Source organism: Dermacentor andersoni, chromosome 9 (genome assembly GCF_023375885.2).
Source record: "Dermacentor andersoni chromosome 9, qqDerAnde1_hic_scaffold, whole genome shotgun sequence".
In the NCBI taxonomy this organism is placed as follows: Eukaryota; Metazoa; Arthropoda; class Arachnida; order Ixodida; family Ixodidae; genus Dermacentor; species Dermacentor andersoni.
Genome location: NC_092822.1, coordinates 93,990,489 through 94,014,090, shown reverse-complemented (window position 1 = coordinate 94,014,090; position 23,602 = coordinate 93,990,489). Strand labels below are relative to the sequence as shown.

At 45.3% G+C, this 23,602-nt stretch overlaps 1 protein-coding gene across 6 annotated transcripts in view; it reads left to right on the top strand.

Annotated features, from left to right (window-relative positions):
* mahj (LisH and WD40 domain-containing protein mahjong) overlaps positions 1 to 17,472 on the top strand; it is a 136,229-nt gene extending 118,757 nt beyond the window's left edge. For 2 of the 6 annotated variants that reach the window (XM_055069299.2, XM_055069297.2), the window contains one exon: positions 4,393 to 6,370. In XM_055069299.2, the coding sequence (XP_054925274.1) occupies positions 4,393 to 4,550 (158 nt within the window). In that variant the 3' untranslated portion in view covers positions 4,551 to 6,370. Of the gene's footprint in view, positions 1 to 4,392; positions 6,371 to 17,313 lie in introns of those variants that run through there. The other 4 variants (XM_055069301.2, XM_055069300.2, XM_055069298.2 and 1 more) reach the window with 3 other exon arrangements.
* The last annotated feature ends 6,130 nt before the right edge of the window (positions 17,473 to 23,602 follow it).

Here is a 23,602-nt window from a genome sequence, read left to right as displayed (position 1 = left end):
TCTTTGGAGTTGTGTGATAATCGCTGATAAAATTTTCCAGTGAGCCCTCTGATCTAGAACTTCAGTGCACATGTAATTGCATGCAGAATTAAAACTAGCCAAGGCTCGGGTCTGTCTGTCTTTAACCTAGCGCCAGTTTTGACACAACCTATTCCCTGGTGCGGTGAAATGTACCTACTCAGATCCCGCACAGCACTTTCCCACACTGTACAGAGTAGCCTTTCTGGTGAACCTTGTGAATTACTAATGTGTGCCATGGAACATTGTACACATCGAAATGGATGCTAGTGCTAGGATTTCTGGCATAAATCGGCATGTCTTGAGCATTGCGTGGCTTAAGCAGCACATTTGCATGCACATCTAAGCCCTTAGTTTTGGTACGTCATTTGGGAACTTTGGTTAATTAACCCTTTAAGGACCAGTAAAGAAATTACAGCAACTTGTAGGGAAAAAAAGAACATTTTACTTCGACAAATGACTCTGTCAAGTTTGTAAAAGCAATGTGTTAAGGTTGCAACGAAAAGGGCACGGTTCACCTTTTGCTTTCAGTGCAAATGTACCTTTTTACAAAAAAAAGGAATGTATCCATTGTTATGTCTTGCAGAAGTTATGGAAGGCTCCTGTGAAAGCAGCAGCTACTTGTTCCATAGAAGGCCTTTTGTGCGTGTGTGTTTAATGCACATAAATATGGTATTGTCTACGTCTGTGTTACAGTAGGGGAGCATCTTCCATGTCAAGCCTAGCACATGCAGTAACAAGAAGAAATGCCTTCATCGAGAAGTTGTCCTTGAAGAGAGGTTACTTGTGCCATCTGGTGTTCATTTTATTTATTCACAATACGTTAAAGGGCCCCTGAAACGGTTCGGACAAATTTTGTAGACGCTTAGGGTACAGCTTAAGTAGAACATTCGGACCACAATTTAAGTGAAGCATTACATATTAATGGAGCTACAAGTCATTACAAGTTACCCTCCTCCCTTGCCATGCTTTTGCTCCTCAACTCGTTCGCCGAGCCATCGCGCCTAAGCTCCGCCTTCATTGGCTTTGCGTCACGATGCGACATCACATCGTCCACTTCCGCTTGTTTTGGAGCCCGCTCCCGCCCGCGCGAAACCTCTCCGCTAGCCGCTTGGCCGTCGACCCCAAGCGAGAGCTATCAAAGCAGCGTGCATTGTGAGCATTTTGTCGTAGCGCCGAACGTGTCTGGTATTCCGGTAATCACACACTAACAGAACGTTTCGACAGAACGGTGAAGGCATAAACTCAAGCTGATGAAGGAACTTTAGCGTAGATGTATGTGAGCTGCCTGATCGGTCTCCACGGTCCAGCCATCCGTTGGCGCAGAGCTTAACCAGCCAAAGAAAGAGTTAATATTGCTCTAAACAAGTGTAAAACATTTTAAACATTTACAAAAACAATGTGTTAATGATTACACTCCTGCGAAAAATTTACACCAGCAGCAGAGAAGAATACATTTTGTTACTGCTACTATGTCTGGTTGCGCTCTATGCCACCAGGTGGCTGCACCATGCAGACCATTCACATTTGCGCTTCTGTTCATCCCCTGAAACAACACGCAAGGGGACACGGCCAGGCACTGTCCCCTTGCGCTTGGGTTTACCCTTATACTGGACTCGCGAAACGCTATTGCGTTAGTAATCTTCCAGTATAAAATGACGGCCGCAATTGCGCAAGTTCTGGTGCCTATCGGATAGCGGCAGTCCGATGCGCTGCAGCCAGTCCGCTCGTCTACTGGCTTGCAGAGGGACACGATGTCGCAGCTTGCCATATTGCCAGTCACTACGTTTGCAGTCCACAATGCAACAAAGTTGAATCGTAGCACTCGCGAAAAGACAGACCGACACCGACGGCGGAGCTCTCGTCAAAGACAGAGCACGTTGTAACACAAGCAGACGACACTTGCTGTGTGCCGGAAGTGCTTAAGTGTACTGAAAAATTGTTCTTGTGCATTCCCTTTATGCTACTTTCTTTTTATAAAAACAAATTAACTAGCATTCGAACTATTATGAACATCATTTGTTTACCATAATGTTGGAAAAATTATCGATCACGCGCCCTGGTCAGCCAATCGGATAGCTCGCCCCACTGATGTCATATGGGTGATTTGCATCATATGGGTAGGGGTGGCTTAAAATTCCGCCGCGCAGTGTGCTGCGATCGGCAGCGATGTGCATTTTTAAAACCTTATAATAATTTACATGCTTTACACAGAGCACTTAGACGCGTCAATTAATGATCAGAAGGACCTACTCAGACGACTCAGTAGGTTTGTAGAAAATCATCAAAATCGTTTCAGGGTCCCTTTAAACCCTTATGGGCTGTTACTGGGTGGGAATCGTACAAATGCAACATGAACGAATTGCAAGAAATACTATTCAATATTACGCTCAAAGGATGTTGAATAGTCACCATCATATTGTGATACCATAAGGCAGTGGAATACGGAGCGGCAGATGACCTTGAGCCATTTTCAAAACTACGAACAGTCTAGGCTATTTATGATGGCCTGATTTTGAGTTCTGCATTATCAGCAAGTATAAATGCTAAACAAATTCAACTCATCTTCTAGAGAGAAAGGGTTAATGAGCTTATTTTTCATTATCTCACAATTCCTTCACTGCCGTACATAGTGAGTCTCCACTAAGGAAAAAAAAAATGTCTTGTTTCAAACCCCACAGTGAAACTGTAGTAAGCTTACAATCGGGTGCTTGTTCATAAAATTTTCCTGCCGTCATTGTACAGTGTCCTGTTGTTCTGCAGACATGTTTTCTTGTGCAAACATATTGTTCCTTAACATTGCACAGCGCTTTGCACTGCTGTTTTGTTGCAGTTGGCAGCAACAGCCATAAGGGTTGAAAATATTTAGATTGCTTGCAGAACAGGGAAAACTTGAGTGTTGCTTTTGTTTTGAGTCCATTTCAGGGGATTTTACTGAAATGTTCACTTCAGTGCTAAGGTTCTTTCTTCAGCTTTGAAGTTGGGAGCCACGATAAGTAATTTATGCCCATCTGAAGGCCACGTCCGCCGTTGGGCCAAACTTGCATCTATTGGCTGCTAATAATGTTATTGAGGTGGTGCTTAGTTAGTCTCTCTATTTTTCTCCTTTATTTAAGCGTTGCATTAACCACTTCCGTGACATGCTATTATGCTGAAATCTGACCAGAAATTTCTTTAATGTGAAATCATTTACAAAGGCAATGTATACAATATTGAAGCATTTATTAGTTAAATTTCTAGCAATTAATTGCAAAAAGTGAAACGTATCATACAAAAAAGAAGTACATGTATTGCCAAAGAGAAAATAAAAATTGCAACGGAGTAAAAATACTGTCAATGAGCTGAGCTCGTCATGGGCCGCTTTTACCAGAAACACAAATATGAACCCTGCTCATCAATGGCTCGGAAGTGGTTAACAACGTGGGCGGTGTAAAGCGCTGACAGCAGTTGGCATTTGCTGTGTTGAAAAATTTTGCAACTGGTAATAAACGAAACTTGAGGAGATAATAGAACTGCGTGGGGTAGCCTAGTTGCGGAGAAGGGGACCGTTCAAGAAGCAAAGTTTCGTTGACGTTGCACTGTCACAGCAGATGTAGCATGCAGTGGAAATGTGTTGGGAGACCCAATGTTGGCGTTGTTACTATAGTTGCGTTGGACACCAAATTTCCTGCACCGAGTGCACTTGTGCACAGTCCCTTTGCATGCCACTGTATTTTGTTATTGTCATCACCTGTTGTGGTTTCTTGCAATCCACTACTTATCGACTGTAGTGATGAAGCAGGAATGGCATTCTGGGTTGATCAATTTTGGTGATGTCACTTTCAGAGAATGATGCTGCTAGCTGGCTAAGCTGGCCGACAGAATGCTGATAACTCCAGTGAGACATTGCACCAGATATTGCATCAGGCAGAAAGTGAAAGTACGCCAGAAAGTGATCACTCAGGAATGCAGCCCCAGTTAAATGTCTAGCCTTTCACCTTGGTGCTTGGATGGACCCCACTTTAGCACCTTAACCGCCGCTTTTCTTTTTATGTCTATTGTCTATGGCACTCTTATCCAATCAGCACATTTTGGCAGATGCAATAAGCGAGGTGCTTGGAATAATGAGTGTTAATTAATGTGCATCTTCTCAGGTGCCTAAATCCATTGCGTAGCAAAGGCAATGGAAAAAGAAAGAGGATGTTGAGGGAAACATTATGTAATGTGGTATTTCTTCAATTCTTTGCTCTGTATTGGCCAGATGAAACCTGCCACTTGTTCCTGTAAGCCTGTTGAATTTTTCACTTTGCCATTTGTTAAATACCTGCCCAATCTTACATGTTCTTGTTTCTTTCCTGTTCCCCCCTCCCCCATCCATTTTGGTTCACAACTCAGTGGAAGACATGGAAGCCGACGAGCATGATAACGAAGATGACGATGGTGATGATGTGGCGTTCAGCCTCTCGGACGTGAGCGAGGATGGACCCGATGATTCGGACGATTCGGATGATTCGGACGAAGACCAGGTACTTTTTGCGCTGAACGAAATCTGAGCTTGGAAGTGCCACAAGTCATGGCCGCAGCTGCAAACCCGGTGTTTCGCGGAGTGTGAAGAGAAGAGAGAGAGAAAAAAAAGAAAACTGTCTTTTAATTTATATAGATTTGTAAGATACTACAACGTGACTATGGCCGACTGGCAGAGAGGACAGTCTGCTCACTGTGATTGATTTCTCTTCCCATCTTTTTGTAATGCAAGATTACGAGCTGCGGTGATGGACCGTCAGTGTGCGGCAACACGCTCGTGTTTTTCTCGTGACGCGTCGACAGGACTCGGCGTCCGACGTATGCCGTGATGTTCATGTCTGCGCAAGTACCGAAGACAAGATTTTTTTCATTCTCCTCTATCCAGCCCCCTTGAATTCTTTAGGCCTCCTCTCCCGCCCCCCCTCTCTTTCCCAAGTTCCATGCACCATGCTCCCGTTTTTTTATGTTGGCAGCACAGGCTGCCGTGCGAGCTGTGTTTACCAGCTGGCCACTAATTGCCTCATGCGCTCCCCGGCCACGTGCATGTACACTCCCATTTTGCTTGTTGCCATTTCCTTCCCACCAGCCCACACATTTCCCTGTTGCGTGCTTTCTTAATTTATAATTTGTTACATTGCATGCTGACAGAATCTCGCTCGCTGGGCTGAAGCAAGCTTGTGCGAGCGTTAGATTGACAAAATTGTAGGTACAGTCAAATGCCTTTATAACAAAATGCTTGGGCACTGCGAAATCATTAGTCTTGCAGTTTGTTGTAAAGCACACAGCGTGTCCATAGCAGGCTGGGCAAGTTTAGCAAAAAGAAAATATTATTCATAATTGATTCAGAGTACGCTTAATTAAACTAGTCCGTAGCTTTCTTCCATACACTTTATTCAGAGGAATGTGCAACTGCTGTGGACCTTATGGCATTGAAGTTTACAGCACGCTTTGCGGCAAAGCCTAGGAGCGATGCAAGGTACAGCTGCACAACGTCGAATGTCACTATTGCCTACCTTGTCGAGATTCCTGGTTCTTCTGTAGGCTCTTCATCACTGCTGCCTTCGTGGACTTTTACCTCTTTTCCTGTCTTTGATGGCCCAACCATGTCGTCCTTCATTATTTCAAAGCAGGTCATTACATCATCAACTGCGATGTATTCATTAGCCAAAACAACTGCTTCTGCGTTAAAACAGGTTGCATGCAAGTTGAGCAATGCCTGGAGCTATGCAGCAGTACTTGCAACACTCACCGTCACGTGCGTTCGCTGTTCACATGTGAACTCTAAGGAGATGCTTTTGTTGTAAAGCGACAAATTGGACGTCGGGACACCTCAGTTCCTTCGTTGTACAGGCAGATTCATTGTAATAGTCTTCGTTGTAGTGATCTTCACAGTACGTATGAAAGATAGGAATTCGGCTCAGACATAAATAAAGAACCCTTCACGATATAGGTCATTTTGTTGTAGAGGCGTTCGACTGTATTTCCCCTTCTGCCTTTTTTTTTTACCTGTTCTTCTGTTGTGTTGCCTGCATCTGTTCTGCTTTATTTGTTTCTTCCTTTTCCTGTTGAGCAAAAAGTTTTCCCCAACTGCAGCTGGCGAGGTGACGAAGCAGCGAAGATGTGCGCCGTGGCTTGCCGTGGATGGGTGGAGCGGTGGCGTCGTGGTGAATAAATGAATTATGACCCGCACATTGCCATTATGTCGGGTGTCGAATGGACTGACGGAAAACTGCGTGCGTGTGTTCCTTGTGCACGAACGAAACTGAGTTCACGGCGTGCCTGTCACTTGTCTCGGAACACCATGCAAATATCTGTTCTTGAAAGTGATTAAACCATCTTTTTTACTCAATCCTTGCAGAGGCCTGCTTTCTTTGTCAGACTAATTGTGTTTTTCACAGAATGGCACACGACTTCATGGCCCCCTGGGTGGGTCATAAATAATTCAGAAGATCGATAGTCATAGCCTGCCGACAGGCGAGGACATGAAAGAGGTGAGGTTCCAGAATTGCGCACGCCAGCCCACACATAGTGTGTAGGCTTTCATGTTTCCAAAGTAAAAGTGAATATCTCATAACATAAAGGTGCCATACTGCCTCGCATATGTTTCATCGTGGTAAATTTTGTTTTGATATAAGTTTATCAGTTGGGGCCCATGGGTACACATAATAAATGTGGTCGATAGGCTCGCTTTCGCGTACGTCATTTTGCCTCACATAGATTGATTATGCCCTGCCATGGCAACTTGCATTACATAGAATTGGTTAGAAAGCTTTAGAATTGTGGAGACAGTAGTGCACAGATGTGTACCAGAATTTGTAAAGCAAGAACTGTGGTGATGACGTCTTGCAGAGGTGTGTTACAACAAAGCACACAGCTCTTTTACAAAAGCCCGAAAAATTCACGAACTATGATGATGCTCCGTAGTGCGAAAATTGAGCACAGCTCTATTCTCCCTTTACACAGAGCAGTTTGTTCTAGAGAAACGAGATGGCGCTATCGGCGGTGCGCCGGTAAAGCCCCTTAATCTCCCAAAGTAGCGCCATTCACTTCCCTCCTCCTCCGCTCGGCGCGGCCTCGACGGTGGCGCCGCCGGTGGTGGGCCTGCCGTAGCAGACGACGGCTAACACGCTACGGGAGGAAATCCGCAGAAAAGTTGGTTCGTGCCCTGCGGAGCAGTTTTTTCAATCGAGATCTTTCTTCGTCGGTCGGTAACTGGCCTTTAGAATTTCGTGTTGGAATTGCGGAAGAAATATAGATTCAAGGCGTATTTAAGGCGTAAAGCGCGCGACGTTGAGAGTTCGTGTTGTTGAAACATGACGCAAGCACGCGGTGTACTCAAACACGCGCGTAATTACCAAAGTTTCAGGTGTTGACAGCGTGAAAGTATGTGTACGTGGCTTCGTAGGTTCATTTACGTACCTGCAGGATACTTTTGTTCGGCCGGCGCGTGAGATTGCTGACCGCACACAGCCATTCCGGCTGTGTGCGCAGCTGGAATTTTTTTTTACAAGTACTGCTCCAGGAGGACACATGTAATGGCTAACGGAGGCCTCTGAAGAGCACGTAACATTACAATAATGCCGGCGTCGCAGGGAGTGTTCGCATACAAAATTGGCTGTCCACGATCTTATACCCCCTTGGCATGCGCAGGCTTCGGCGAGCCCCATCCAGCCCTGGTTCTAGCTTTGGTGTTCCCGTTGCCGCTTTGGTGCCCTGGAGGCGCCGTCAGTAATACGAAATAATGACAAGGTGTAAGTTCTCGGCCCTACACATTCTATTACGCTAACGCACTCCGTCAGTCCGCCTGTCGTACTTTCGTCGCGCAGGCCCAACAATGGAGGTCGGCGCGCGCTAGAAATAAAAAAAATATACAAAAGCGCGGTGCCAGCTCCGCGCTGGAAAGAAAAAATATACAAAAGCGCGGCGCCTGCCTCCACGTGACACAGTTAGGCCAATGGGGAAGCGGAGGAGGCTGGGCGACAGGAGGCGTGGAGGAGGACGCGCCAGGGTGAGCGGGATGGCGGAAAGATCTAAGAATGGCGCTACTTTTGAAAAATGCGTTGAAAAATGGGTTTTATGCGCCGCACGTTGCCTCGGCGACAGCGCGCAAATACGAAACCACCACCACTTCCACCTTGCTTCTGTGCGATCAGCTGCCGGAAATTCAACTGAGTTTTCGCTAACGCACTGTGCTCCAGTCATGCCGGATTAAATCGTGTGGATTGAAGGCGTGAGCTGTGGTCGGCTGCAAAAAAAAAAAAAAAAATAGTCACTGGCATAATGAGGAATGGAATGAGTCTGTGTAGCCAAGTTCGCGGACCGTTGCTGCAACTGTCCGTGCGTAATACCGGCACTTGGAGATGTACGACTTTCTTCGAGGATACAGAAATTTGCCCATCGTTGTATCGCTTACCTTCAAAGTGTTTCAGCCCCCGAACGTCGGCAAAATTGCACGCGAGTAGCGCCGCTTCCTGTCGGTACGTTTCGCGCACAGTATCTACACGTATCTACCTCGAGTGGCACGAAATCTTACGTCCACAAGAGTAAGCGCATTACTAGCGATAATTCATCTTTGTTACAAGCTGTTATAATGTACAAAATGGCTACGTTTCAAGCATTCCGCGCAGCAAGAACAAATGTGGGAACTGTGCACACCCACGAGTGATTAGACAAATCGCATAGTGAGCGCACCAAGGAAATTTACTGAGCTATGAATGTGACAACCCGCTGCTTCAAAATATTTGCCAAATAAAGAACGAATAGCAAAGCGGACTAATTCCGATTCAATTCATGAGTGGAAAGTTTGGATAGCTTGGAATACATATTCAGCCTCGCTTTTAAAGTAAGCACCATATGCGCTGCTCGCGAAGTTTGAACATAGCGTAATCAGCTCCCAAGGCGCTTTTGCATGTCTCAAGCTGTGGCCAAAGCTTCGTGTCGTCCACCCAGTCACCGCCTACGATATCTCCCGAAACGCAGGCTTGCGAAGCCGCACCGGCGTCATACACGCCCATTGTAAACGCGGAAGCAGTTGAAGCAGGCACGTACCCAAGGGGGGGCCCGGGGGGGCCCGGGCCCCCCCCCGAAATCATGTGGCATACCCCCCCCCCCTCCCCACCCACGCCACCACTCCTCACACATTCCTAAAGCGCCGCCAGATCAATGTTGAGACTTGGCAGCTGTTCATCGGTCAGCATTATGCTGCCTTTTTCACTCCTTTTAGATGGCGGTAGTTATCGGCATCTCTTGTAATGTGAAGGACAGTTTTCTCATAGATTCCGCACCCGCGCGATTAACTCGAGATGCGTTCAGTTGTCACCATCTATTCAACCGTCGCGCGCATAGCTGTTGCTTTTGTTAGTTCAACCTTCTTTGTTTAGGCTGATCCTGGGACCAGGAGAGGGATGCGGCTGTTACTCAGCTGGTCTGTACTCTCATGGAACGAGTTGCGGCGGGAGAAAACGCGAATTGCGTTTAACTTATCCCTTTGCTTCATTATTTTCTTGAGTTACGGCTCGCCGCGACGCTGGCAGATGCCCGGAACCATATACACGTGATATGGGTTAGATAAGGTGGGAAATAAAATAATGTGAAAGAGCGTCGATCATGAAACCCTGCAATAACCCTTAAGCCCATAAGCAAGATGAATGTCGCCCTTACATCGTCTGCTTTTCCCTAATTGTATAGCACTTTTCGTGCAAAATTGGCAACTGGAAACAAAAATCGCAAGGAATTGAGAAATTAAGCGATCTACTAAGGGAGAGAGCCAAGGCAACAACCAAACTGCAAGCAAAAGCGAATAATAAAAAAGTTAACCGTCGTTTATGAGAATAGTTATGGATCAACATCTTTTTATTTAAAAAGGAAGTAGAGAAAACGCCGCCGGAAGTGGAGAACAATTACTTGTTTTGAATGACGCTTCTACAGTTATCGGTCGAACCGCCTCACGTAGCCACTTCTCTGCTGTGCTTATGTGGAGTACTGCGCTCACCTTTCGCGGTGAGCGCAGTACGTCTAGAATCGCAGATTCCTGCGCTCTACGCGGTTCTATGGGACTGGCGGCCGCACAGCGCTACGCAACTCGCGGAACTGCCAAAACTGATCAACAAGGCGAAAATAACTGATATTCGAAACTATAACATGAGAAAGACTGAAGAAGCCGTAAAAAATGAACGCAGCCTGAAATCAGTAAAAAAGAAACCTGGCATAGGACAAACCATGATGTATGCACTAAAAAATAAGAAGGATAATATCATCAGCAATCTCGAAGGTATAGCAAAAGCAGCGGAAAAATTCTAAGCTGACCTTTATACAGTACCCAGAGGAGTCACGATACCTCACTTAGAAACAGTAATGAACAGGGTACAGAAACTCTCCTATAACTAGCGATGAGGTCAGAAGGGCCCTGCAAGACATGAAACGATGAAGAGCGGGAGGAGAAGGTGGAATAACAGTCGATTTAATCAAAGATGGAGGAGACATAATGCTTGGAAAACTGGCTGCTCTTTATACGAAGTGTCTATCGACTGCAAGGGTCCCAGAAAACTGGAAGAATGCAGACATTATACTAATCCACAAAAAAGGAGACGTTAAAGAATTGACAAATTATGGGACCATTAGCTTAGTCCCAGTATTATATAAAATATTTACCAAAATAATCTCCAAACACTGGACTTTAGTCAACCAAGAGAACAGGCTGGCTTCAGGAAGGGATACTCTACAATGGATCACATCCATGTCATCAATCAGGTTATCGCGAAATCTGCAGAGTACAATAAGCCTCTCTATGTGGCTTATATAGATTACGAAAAGGCATTTGATTCAGTAGAGATACCAGCAATCGTAGAGGCACTACGTAATCAAGGAGTACAGAACGCTTACGTAAAAAGCTTGGAAAATATTGCTACGTGCGTGTGGTATTTGTTTGTTTGAACGAGGCGCGTAGGCGCCATCACTCCAGAAAAGAGGAGGAAGAACGAACTGGGCTCGCGCTGTGAATCTAACCGGTAAGAGCTGCAACCGTTGTTGTAAATATAATCTGTAAATAGTTTCTCGTCTTACTGACTCGTCCTTCGCGTAAGAATATCTACAGAGGTTCTACAGCTACCTTAATTCTACACAAGAAAAGCAGGGAGATACCTATAGAGAAAGGGGTCAGACAGGGAGACACAATTTCTCCAAAGCTATTCACTGCGTGCTTAGAAGAATTCAAGCTATTAAACTGGGAAGGCTTAGGAGTAAAGATCGACGGCAAATATCTCAGCAACCTTCGGTTTGCCGATGACATTGTTCTATTCAACAACAATGCAGACGAGCTACAACAAATGATTGGAGACCTTAACAGAGAGAGTGTAAGAGTGGGGTTGAATATTAATATGCAGAAGTTGAAGATAATGATAAATAGCCGGGCAAAGGAACAAGAGATCAGGATCGCCAGTCGGCCACTAGAGACTGTGAAGGAGTACGTTTACCTAGGTCAATTAATCACAGGGAACCCTGATCATGAGAAGGAAATTCACAGAAGAATAAAAATAGGTTGGATCGCATACGGCAGACATTGCCAGCTCCTGACAGGAAGCTTACCATTATTATTGGAAAGTAAGGTGTGCAATCAGTGCATTTTGCCAGTGCATTTTGCCAGTGCATTTTGCCAGTGCTGACATATGGGGCAGAGACTTGAGAGCAAGTTAAGGGCCGCGCAAAGAGCGATCGAACGAAGATTGCTAGGCATAACGTTAAGAGAGAAAGAGAGCGGTTTGGATCAGAGAGCGAACGGGTATAGACGATATTCTAATTGACATCAAGAGGAAAAAATGTAGCTGGGCAGGTCATATAATGCGCCGGTTAGATAACCGTTGGACCATTAGGGTTACAGAATGGGTACCAAGAGAAGGGAAACGCAATCGAGGACGACAAAACACTAGGCGGAGCGATGAAGTTAGGAAATTCGCGGGCGCTAGTTGGAATCGGTTGGAGCAGGACAGGGGTAATTGAAGATCGCAGGGAGAGGCCTTTGTCCTGCAGTGGATATAAAACAGGCTGATGATGATGATGATGATGATGATGATGATGATGATGATGATGATGGAGGCTGTGGAGGTGGTGGGCCCCCCCCCCGAAAAAAAATCCTGGGTACGTGCCTGAGTTGAAGCAAGCAATTGGTCGCGTCACCACGTGATAAAACATGCTAGCGCTCACGGGATGGCCGCAAAAAGGGTCAATACGCGTTTTTCATTTCGCGATATATTGGGTGGCGCGGACAATCTGCAAGGTAAATATACTGGTAGCGAAGCTTCCATGAAAGCTATGATGAAAGCTTATACGTTCGAAACATGGCGGTTCTTCGGCATATAGATGGATGTTATGAGCGTCTCCTTTGGAACGGGGCAGTGGGTTGCGCCACCAAGCTCTTGCTATTATACTGCTTTATGTCCTACCTAGGTTATAAAAAAAAGCCGCAATGAATTCCCATAACCAAATTTTCTGACCCCCTATTGTGAACTTTGTTTTTGTACGTCTCAGTTTTTGTTGTTTATCTACTTCCACCAATCTTCCAGTCGCCTCTTACTAGTCTCTATTGCGGCCATGTTTACATTCCCCCTGCAAAGTATGGACAGCTGGGCTACTTGGCTGTGATTAGCATTATGAAACATCGTTCCAGCGCACAATTGAACATGGACGAAAAGACGACACGAACGCCAGCGTTCTCCGGCGTTCGTGTTGTCTTTCTAACAAAGCTGCGTGCATTGCTCCCACGCGACGTAGGTGTTGTGAGACTGCTTCGACATCCAGCTGCAGGACTGCCAGCTCTTAATTTTAATTTTTTAATTATGGGGTTTTACGTGCCAAAACCACTTTCTAATTATGAGGCACGCCGTAGTGCGGGGCTCCGGAAATTTCGACCACCTGGGGTTCTTTAACGTGCACCTAAATCTAAGTACACGGGTGTTTCCGCATTTCACCCCCATCGAAATGCGGCCGCCGTGGCCGGGATTCGATCCCGCGACCTCGTGCTCAGCAGCCCAACACCATAGCCACTGAGCAACCACGGCTCTGATGCCCAGGCTGTTTGTAAAGGAGCTGGTGCTAACACAACCAGAATTCCTAACACTGTCACTTTATTGCATGGTGGAGGCAGCAAAGTTTATTTAAATGCGACATTTGATAATTTTATTTCTTTTACGCAAAGCTTTGATGAATGGTGCAGGGAGGGCAAGCACATAGTCACAATAAATAGGTCTCACAGAAGTGCATTTGCAACAGAACCTAAAGAGTTTGAGTATATGAGGATTTCATATAGCTGTGTTCATGGTCGTGCTATAAAACCAAGAGCCACAGGAAAGCGACCCAAGCAGGCATACAATGGTACTGGTTGTGAAATGGCAGTTTCAGTAGGCCTGTGCAAATCACCTACTCTTCACTACAAAGTAACCAAGCTGCAAACTAAGCATAATCACGCGTCGAAGTATTATGACTTGTATCCTCAAAGCAGGCTTCTGAATGATGCAGAGAAGGTAGAATTCTTTGATTTTGCCAAATGTAATATTGGCCCAAAGTATTTTAAAAATTTGGTTGTACAGAAAACGGGCAAGAAATTAGCTACAAAAGATGTTAGAAATTACAAGCAAAGGTTTTCTATTCCTATTCGCAACGAGCAGGCTCACGGAGAAATGGTTTTAGAATAAATAGACACCTTGTTAGCAAATAATCCAAACTGGGTCATTCACTATGAAAAGAATCAAAGAAATAACCTGCAATTTGTGCTTCTTCAGACAACGCACATGCGTGAGATTTTAGAAAAGTATCCAGAGATTTTATTTATTGACGGAACATATAAAGTAAACAGTGACGGCTATATCTTGTACTCTATATTGGTTGAAGATGGTGGAGGTCGTGGGAGACCTGTGTGTTATGCCTTTTTGCGAAATGAAACGACTGAAATTGTGCAGGCTATGTTCGCCAAGTTTGCAGAGTTTAACCCGTTCATTGTGTCTGCTTGCAGAGTAGGCATGATAGATAAAGACATGAACGAGCTACGCATTTTGACCAAGATTCATCCTAATTCTGAAATGTTGTTGTGTACATGGCATGTGCTGCAATGCTTTCAGCAAAAAAGTCAATGAGAAAGCTAGACTCCAGTGTGATCTGTTACTCCCTCTCTTAAAAAAAAATTGTTTATTCCTTCACTGTGCAGGACTACTTAGAAAGGCTTGCTGAGATCGAAGCTATGGCTTCTAAAGATTTTATTTCTTATTACATGCAGAACAGGCACTCCTGTAAAGGAATTTGGGTACATGCATATCGGCAGAAACTTCCTACATTTGGTAATAACACGAATAATCGCATTGAGTGTCACAATCAAAAGATTAAAAGTTACCTCACTTCAAGCATGCATTTGGTTCAAGTCATAGAAGCATTAGTAAGTTATATTGAGAAGGATTTCTTATCTCTAAAATTTTCTAAGTTGAAGGAAATGAAGCTGAATCTAAATGTAAATGATGTCAGTGAGCCATTTCAACTAGACTTGGCCCGTAATTGCACTTCTGAGGCTACAAGTAAAGTACTTGAGCAGTATGAACGGTTTAAAGAAGTTGTTTATCTGGTTACTTCCACTGCTAATTCTTATGTAGTGGCTTCGGCAAGTTCTGAGCACAGTGTTTCATTATGCCTGACGCGTTGCATGTGTGCTTTTTATAATCAGTACAGTTTGCCTTGTGCACACATTATAGCAACTCGCCATTTTGCCCAGCAAGGCCTTTTTGACAAAGCATGCATACCGGACAGGTGGTGTAAGGATCATTTCCTGAGTGACAGCTGCATGGCCTCAAGTGCCACACCAGTGGTGACAAGCAGCATTCAGCTGCTGCCATCTGTCAAGCTCGAGACTGCTCAAGAAAAGTATTCTTACACCTACAAGAGGCTTTGTGAAATGTCCAAGACTGTGGCTAATGTATTTTCTAATTGTGGTGAGAAGGAGCTAATGGAAAAACTTGCATCATGCGAGGCATTCTTCAGAAACTTAACCACCTTTCCTAGTAATCAAATTAGAGTTAGCTTACAAGGTACACCAGCTCCGTTACCCCAAATGAGTGCTACAAGCAGTTGCAGACATTCGAATAGTACAAAACTTGTTGTACCTTTGGTAAAAACAAGAAGAGGACGGCCAAGGAAAGTCAAAGCTGTTAAGCGCAAGTTTTTGCCATTTGCTTACCATTTGCTTTTGCAAATGGTAAGCCTTGCAATGGTGACAGCAGACATGTTAAATGTCTGCAAACGCTACTCTCTTTCAGATGTCGATTTAAATGCTTCTGTACAGTGCGCCTCAATATCAGACAGCGTGATTAACGTAGCACAATACTTAATTCATGAAAAGTTTGCTCACTGGGATGGCTTTCAAGATGTGCTACTTGGTCATCGTTTACTATGTACTAAAGTAAAAAGCCCTTTTATTCAAATATTGCATGTCCGAAACCCCGATCACTGGCTTGCGGTAACCAATGTTGACGCTGATGAAAACCAAGTCTTTGTATATGACTCAATTGACCAAGGTACTCCTTCTGATGCCATTGGGCAAATCTGTCACATTCTAAAATTGCAGTCACCAACGCTGAACATTTTGCACTAAAGAGGCACAAAACCAGTGCAACACGCTTGACTGTGGCTTGTTGGCAATTGCAAATATGTATTATTTAGCATCAGATCGGAGACCAGAAAATTTAAACCTTAGTCAGAGTATGCTGCGCAGACATTTGCTGAAATGCATACAAAAAGGCAACATGGAAGATTTTCCACTCACAAGCTCCCCCACTATTCGTGTGCGGCCAAAAGATTGTATTTAAGAGTTGCATTGTGTATGCAGGCAACCGCTGTATGGCAGAAAAGTACTGGACATTTCTTGTGCATATTGTTCAAAAACCTTTCTCAGGGCATGCTTTCACCTTTTACCAGATAATATGGATAAAAAAGTAATTGTGTGCTCTAACTCATGTTTGGCTGCTGCCAAGGAAAAAATCCACACTTGTAGTACGTAGCATTTTTCTCTTTGTACAGCTTTAGACAAACCTGACTATAACAAACCAGCGTAAAGTGAATTATCCTGTATATTGCACACACAAAACTTCCTGACTGATACTCATGCAAAACACTCACTTGTAACAGAGGCATCTTTTTCGTACTTTTTTTTAAATTGTGCCTAAGTGTTAGAGTACTCGGAAAGATACCAGCAGTGTACTTCAAGCAAGCTCCTATCAAGTCTCTATTTTTAGTGACTGGCAAGCTGTTTAAGGCTAAAGTAAAGATTGCTGTCTACTATGCGTGGTTTTGTTTACAAAAATGCAGGTAACTCTGACTTAATTTTTCCACTGAGGACAACAAATTTGTGTAGGACAAACACAATACAAAAGTTTATTTCCCTTCGTTATAGGCGGTTTTGGATTTAAAGAATTACCTGATATAACGAACCTATTTTTAGTGCATGGGCCAGTTTGTTATAATCGGGTTTCAGTGTATCTACAAGCTACCAGTAAGCACTGACACAAACCGGTGATGTGAAACTTTTATTGTTCCAGAGCCCCGTTAGCAATATGCCTGTGTGCTACAATGCTGTTAAGAGGTTGATTCGTTCATTATCAATGCATTAACTTAGATCCATGGGCAGCTGTGCAACTGCTTTATGGTTGCCTGCGGCGTCGGGATTGCTAAGGCCCAACCACAAGGAACAAGTTCCCAACATATTTTTGGCCGGCTATTTGATTTGACGTAAGCACAATTCAGCAGCTAGAGCATCACGCCCAGCACCTCATCGTTCTTGACGACACCAGCTGGCGTCAACAATCCGCCAGGAACGTGTTTCTTGTGGTTGAAGCTTTAATGTGGGCAGGCTCACTTTGTATTATTCAATTTGAAAACATGGTCAATCTGCTTCTAAGTAGCAGCAACTATTTCGGATATTCAACGGTGTTACAAAATTTGCTTGCCATCGGTCTGATACTGCTTTAGCAACCAAAATCTACTGACATTGCCCCATTATCTTCCTGTTGCCGCAAGTCTCTCGGCGGAGCCTGACCGCTACGGAGCGCGTTCTCGGGTGGCGGATAGAGAAAACTCATGTCATGAAGCTGCGCTAAGCAGCTTCATGCAAGACAGGCACTTGTGCCCGCTGACCAACAGGCTAAGAAAATGCGAAACAACAGCATTCAGGTTGTCACAGTGACATGTTCATCTCAGAGTGCAAGTTGCAGATTCTTTTTAATCCTTTGTACTTCACCTGCGTTTTTCCCCTCTCTTGTACAGGTCCATTAGATGTACCAGCTGCGTGCATTCACACTACCATCAAGTCATCAGGAGCATCTCTACCTCTATCTAAATATTACACTATTGTCTAAGATGGAAAATCAGACGTATATATTGCTGTAGTGGTTGTGGCAATAAAAGACTGATTATACATATTTATTTTCTTGCAAATCAGGTATTGTATATGTAACAGGCCAGTGCAGCATATAAGCTATAACTTCTTTTACTTTTTTTGCAGATGCATTACACTCACCTGCTATGATACCAACTTGCACTGCATAGTTCATACGAAACACAGAAGATGATTGTGCACCATCTTGAGTGCCTTGGCATTTTCATTTAGGAGTATTTTGTATCAGCTATGCAGCACAACTTGGCTTCCATGTTCAAGAACAAACTAGCCTACACACAACAGTTTATTTTTGCACTAACTACGTTAAACATGTGCCAATTAAGTCCTAGGCAAGTCTTTTTAAATACTCCTTGATCAGGTGCTTGTCACTGTCAAAACTGAGGCAAGGTATAGCTTTGTCTACAATTTTTATTGTCCATGAACACAAATGAACAGAGATGACAGCATTAAAAAAATTCATGCTAAAGGGCAGCACTCTATAACAACCGAACACTCAAGTCTAGATTACACTGTTTTGCAATGAACTCGCTTGAAAAGCACAACACACATTCACTGTTCGATTGTCTTTCACTGTTGAAGTTGGGAGTATGACGGAAGCCTGTCTGGTCGGGATGATGCATACTTAAAAGGAAGAGGTCTGGACACCGACCAAAAATGGTTTTAAATAGTTATTTACGTTTCGGCTCCCCCACGGGAGCCTTATTCACAATGAAAGAAGCGGCAGAGCTGGCGCCCCTTTTTATGTGCGTCTCAAAACATGATTAAGGCACCTGGCATACATGGGCGGCAGATTGCCTTCGTTGCGATTAAGAGTGTGCGCCGTGGTTTGGATGATTAGGGACTCAAGATAAAGACGCGAAGAATGATTTCGTTCCTTGGCAATCACACGAGATTTCTCCCAGTTAATCTTATGTGATGTGGCTGCGCAGTGTTCGGCTAAGGCATTCGATGCAACGTGTCGTTTTTGGACGTAATTCATGTGTTGCTTAAGTCTTGTTTTGAAGTTGCCGGTTTCACCGACGTAGACATACCGACAGTCCGCACACGGAATGACATACACCACGCCTGGGAACTTGTCCTTTTCCAAAGGGTCTTTCGCATGCACGAGCTCGTGTCTAAGTTTCCGGGAGGGCACGTGCGCAGCCTGCGCGTCATATGACCGCAGGACGCGTGCAAGAGTCTCGCTTATGCCGGGGACATACGGAATCGAAGCCCGTCTTTTAGGGGGTCCAGGCTGGGTGGGTGCTGTGCGAGCCAGCTGGCGCCCTACTGAGTCAATGACGTACTCAGGGTATCCACAAGCCATTAATTCCCTCCGCACAAGTGCATTGTCCGCCACGTGGTCTTCGGCTGTTGTGCACACGTTTTTTGCCCGACGAAGAAGAGAGCCGACAACAGACCTCTTTTGCGAAGCAGGGTGCACCGATCTGTAGTTTAGGTAGCGGCGCGTGTGAGTGTGCTTCCTAAACACCTTGAATAACAGGTTTGGCCCATCTCGCTGCACAAGGGTGTCCAGGAACGGCAGTTGCCCTTCAGATTCCACTTCAATGGTGAACTTGATTGCTGCTTGTATATTGTTTAGGTGAGCCGTGAAAGGGTCAAGGTTTTTCCTTTGCAAAATGCTGAAACAGTCGTCGACATATCTGAGGAAGACTTTAGGTGCCGGTGTAAACGACGACAACGCTTGAGCTTCGATAGCCTCCATTGTTAGGTTAGCTACTGTGACCGAAATCGACGCACCCATTGCTGCTCCGTGTACTTGCCGATAAAATTTCTTCTGGAACGTGAAATACGTATTTGATAGGCAAAATTTTAGTAGCCTACCTAGGTCAGGCACATCTAAGCCTACCTAGGTGGCAGTTCTAAGTCTTGGTCTCAACTTCAACACGGGACCTGCAACGGACACGAAGAAAGTAATATGCGCCGCTGAGTGCGCTGTGAACTTGGTCGACCAATCCCACCGTGACGAGGCTCGGACACGCGTTGTAAACGTATTGTCGAAGTTGCACGCCCAACCCACCGTGGACACCTTGTGCAAGCAAGAACGTGATGCCGTCAAGAGGTTGCAGGAGAACCGGGATATTGTCGTACTTCCCGCCGACAAGGGGAACGCTACCGTTCTTCTAGACAGGAGCAAATACATCGAAAAAATGTGCTTGCTATTGAGTGACGTTCACACGTACGCCAGCGTCGCAAGAGACCCGACACCCAATCTTCAGAGGGATCTGCAGAAACTGCTCGCCGACGTGTTCCGTATGGTGCCGCCTCAGCACAAGCAGTTGCACTACAGACTGATTTGCCGCAATGGATCTGCCCCAGCAATATACGGCCTACCGAAAGTGCACAAGCCCGATGTTCCCCTGCGCCCCATTGTGGACTTCACACGTTCGCCGCTCCACAAGCTGTCAAATTTTCTTCACAGAATCATTTCGCCACTCGTTGGAAAACGTGCCACGCACATACGCAACACGTACGACTTCATTGAAAAGGTTAAAGGGACAAGCGTCCACCCCGACGAAGTCTTAGTTTCTTTTGCCGTGGTCTCACTGTTTACAAGCGTACCAATAGACATGGCCGTGGAAGTTTGCGTCGCCGCCCTTGACGAAGACCCGACGTTGCCTGACAGATCCCCCATCGATGTGCCTGACCTAGGCAGGCTACTAAAATTTTGCCTATCAAATACGTACTTCACGTTCCAGAAGAAATTTTATCGGCAAGTACACGGAGCAGCAATGGGTGCGTCGATTTCGGTCACAGTAGCTAACCTAACAATGGAGGCTATCGAAGCTCAAGCGTTGTCGTCGTTTACACCGGCACCTAAAGTCTTCCTCAGATATGTCGACGACTGTTTCAGCATTTTGCAAAGGAAAAACCTTGACCCTTTCACGGATCACCTAAACAATATACAAGCAGCAATCAAGTTCACCGTTGAAGTGGAATCTGAAGGGCAACTGCCGTTCCTGGACACCCTTGTGCAGCGAGATGGGCCAAACCTGTTATTCAAGGTGTTTAGGAAGCACACTCACACGGGCCGCTACCTAAACTACAGATCGGTGAACCCTGCTTCGCAAAAGAGGTCTGTTGTCGGCTCTCTTCTTCGTCGGGCAAAAAACGTGTGCACAACAGCCGAAGACCACATGGCAGACAATGCACTTGTGCGGAGGGAATTAATGGCTTGTGGATACCCTGAGTACGTCATTGACTCAGTAGGGCGCCAGCTGGCTCACACAGCACCCACCCAGCCTGGACCCCCTAAAAGACGGGCTTCGATTCCGTACGTCCCCGGCATAAGCGAGACTCTTGCACGCGTCCTGCGGTCATATGACGTGCAGGCTGCGCACGTGCCCTCCCGGAAACTTAGACACGAGCTCGGGCATGTGAAAGACCCTTTGGAAAAGGACAAGTTCCCAGGCGTGGTGTATGTCATTCCGTGTGCGGACTGTCGGTATGTCTACGTCGGTGAAACCGGCAACTTCAAAACAAGACTTAAGCAGCACATGAATGACGTCCAGAAACGACACGTTGCATCAAATGCCTTGGCCGAACACTGCGCAGCCACATCAGATAAGATTAACTGGGAGAAATCTCGTGTGATTGCCAAGGAGCGAAATCATTCTTCGCGTCTTGATCTTGAGTCCCTAATCATCCAAACCACGGCGCACACTCTTAATCGCAACGAAGGCAATCTGCCGCCCATGTATGCCAGGTGCCTTAATCATGTTTTGGGACGCACATAAGAAGGGGCGCCAGCTCTGCCGCTTCTTTCATTGTGAACAAGGCTCCCGTGGGGGAGCCGAAACGTAAATAACTCTTTTAAACCATTTTTGGTCGGTGTCCAGACCTCTTCCTTTTAAGTATGCTCATTTAATGAAATAAGGGGGTTGTTAATATCAATGGCAATCAGGTGGTGTTCACTACTAGTGGCGGCATCGACCATGGCAGAAGAGGAGATGGAAACACCTAAGGTAGCAAGTCTCATATCTAGGAGAAACCGCACCACGAATGCATAAATGTGCAAACTTTAGCATTCAAACATGGGAAATTGTTGACATTAATTCAATCCCATAAACGTTTTCCAGATGTGTCATTGCGGAATCCCCATGACGCATGATGTGAGTTGAGGTCTCCTGCAAACAATATGTTCTTTTTGCCATAGGCCACTGCGACATCGAGCGAGCCTACGTCTTCCAACCCAGCAGTATAGTACGAGGTAATTATAGAGAGCGGGCGCAACCCAGAATAATTATTTGTAATATTAGGATATAACAATCGGATGATAGAGTATGATGTGAAATTGTTTTTCTTTATGACAGAATTTAGACGAAATGAAAAAAAATCTAATCCACCACCTCGGGAAGGTCTATCCAATCGAAAACACTTGTAGTTTAAATAAAGGTCTTCGTCAGCGGACAAACTAGTTTCTTGTATAATTATAACGTCTGGAAATTGTTGGGAGACCAAATATAATAAATCTGTAGCGGCAGAAAGTATTGATCGGCAGTTACGCTGGAGTATTCTTAGGCTCCCTATGTTGACGATGGACAAGCAGCCGCAATTGCGTGGTACAGGATACTGTCTTTTAGAAAGTCAGTCCTCGTAAGTGATTCTTGTGCACACGTTTTTGTCTTAGAGTTAGAAGAATTAGGCACTTTCTTGTTTGGCTATCTTGTGCGTTTAGGAACTCGAGTGTCGATATCTACATCTCGATTGCCCAGAGAATCTGAATCCGAACGGCATTCATGATCAAACTGTATTGATGTCGAATGTCTTGCGAAATCCAAACTGTTAGAGGGAAGATCAATGTGACAATCAGGTGACTTTGTAAATAAGGCGGCCGAATTTTGTACACTGGTTGTTATTCTCTGAGACACACAAGACAATTGTGTGGATGTTACTGTAACCAAAGAGTCATATAGGCCTAGTAGAATCCTTCCTAATGTTTTCTTAATAGCTTTTTTTATTACTGTTGCACTTGTCTGTGAAAATGACGAGTTCCTTCCAACTGACTGACGGGATCCGACACCAAGATAACCATGCGCCCTGTTCTGAACTTATGCAATACCATCTCGACAAGAGCACCGCCTCATGTCAATTAGTTCGATGACCTGGGCCTCTTTCAATCTTTCCAGGGAGTTGTAGTCGGCAGCATGATTTGCATTGCACAAACAGTATGTCTGATCCAGAGACGTGCAATCGTCTGCAGTATGGCTTTCCCGGCATAAACCACAACGGGCACTTGATCGTCAATAATTAGAGCTGTCTGTTCCACCAGCCCTGGACATGGTAGTGGTGGTAAAGATAAGGGTTCAACCCTCTATATTAATGGCCATGCCTTTGTCCCTGATGAGCGAACCATCCCTGCAAATGTTACTATGATTGTTTATGTCGCGACCCTCTCATTGTCTACAATCCTACTACACCTGCTCCTGAAGATATTAGGATTTCGGATAGAGTTAAGCATAGGTCCACATGGCGGTCTAGGCCTTTGCAGCAAACTAGAGGAGGAGCGACGATGGAGCTCATCGGCTGTGCAGCAAAGTTAGTGCATTTCAGCAGGTCCTGCAAGCGGGCCTGGTGTGGTCAACAACAGAGGATCTACCCACGGCCAAACTATTGGACCTAGGCTATGTGCTGGAAGTGCAACGAGACTTCTGGAAGCTCAGATTGAATGTCCTTGGAGTTCTTCATACGAATAACTCCTCCTTTCGTAGGTACCAAAGCCACAAGGAACGCTGCAGTTTCCACTGCGAAGCAAGAATTCCCCTGGTAGATCTTGCGGCGAAATGGAAGCAGACCAGAGGGTATCCCTCAGGCCCGGAGATTAACAGACATCACCTTGTCAATAACCACACTTTTTAAGAAAAGAAATAAGAAAGAAACAATAAAGTTTAGAAAAGACAGATAACCGCCGGCTACTTTTCAGCAAACGAGGATGAAGTCCGGACCAGGCACGGTAAGACTGCTCACGGAACCGTGGGTCCTAAAAAAGCCCCCCATCCTGCTGGTCCTTGTTAACCTTTCCGTGTTTCAACCACGCTTCTCCGTTTGACAGTTATTTCGCGCTGCTTCCCGCAGTTATACAAGACACAGCAGCATACGACGGCGAAACAGCACGTGATTTGCAGCAAATGCTTACGTATCATTTCTATAAGTCCC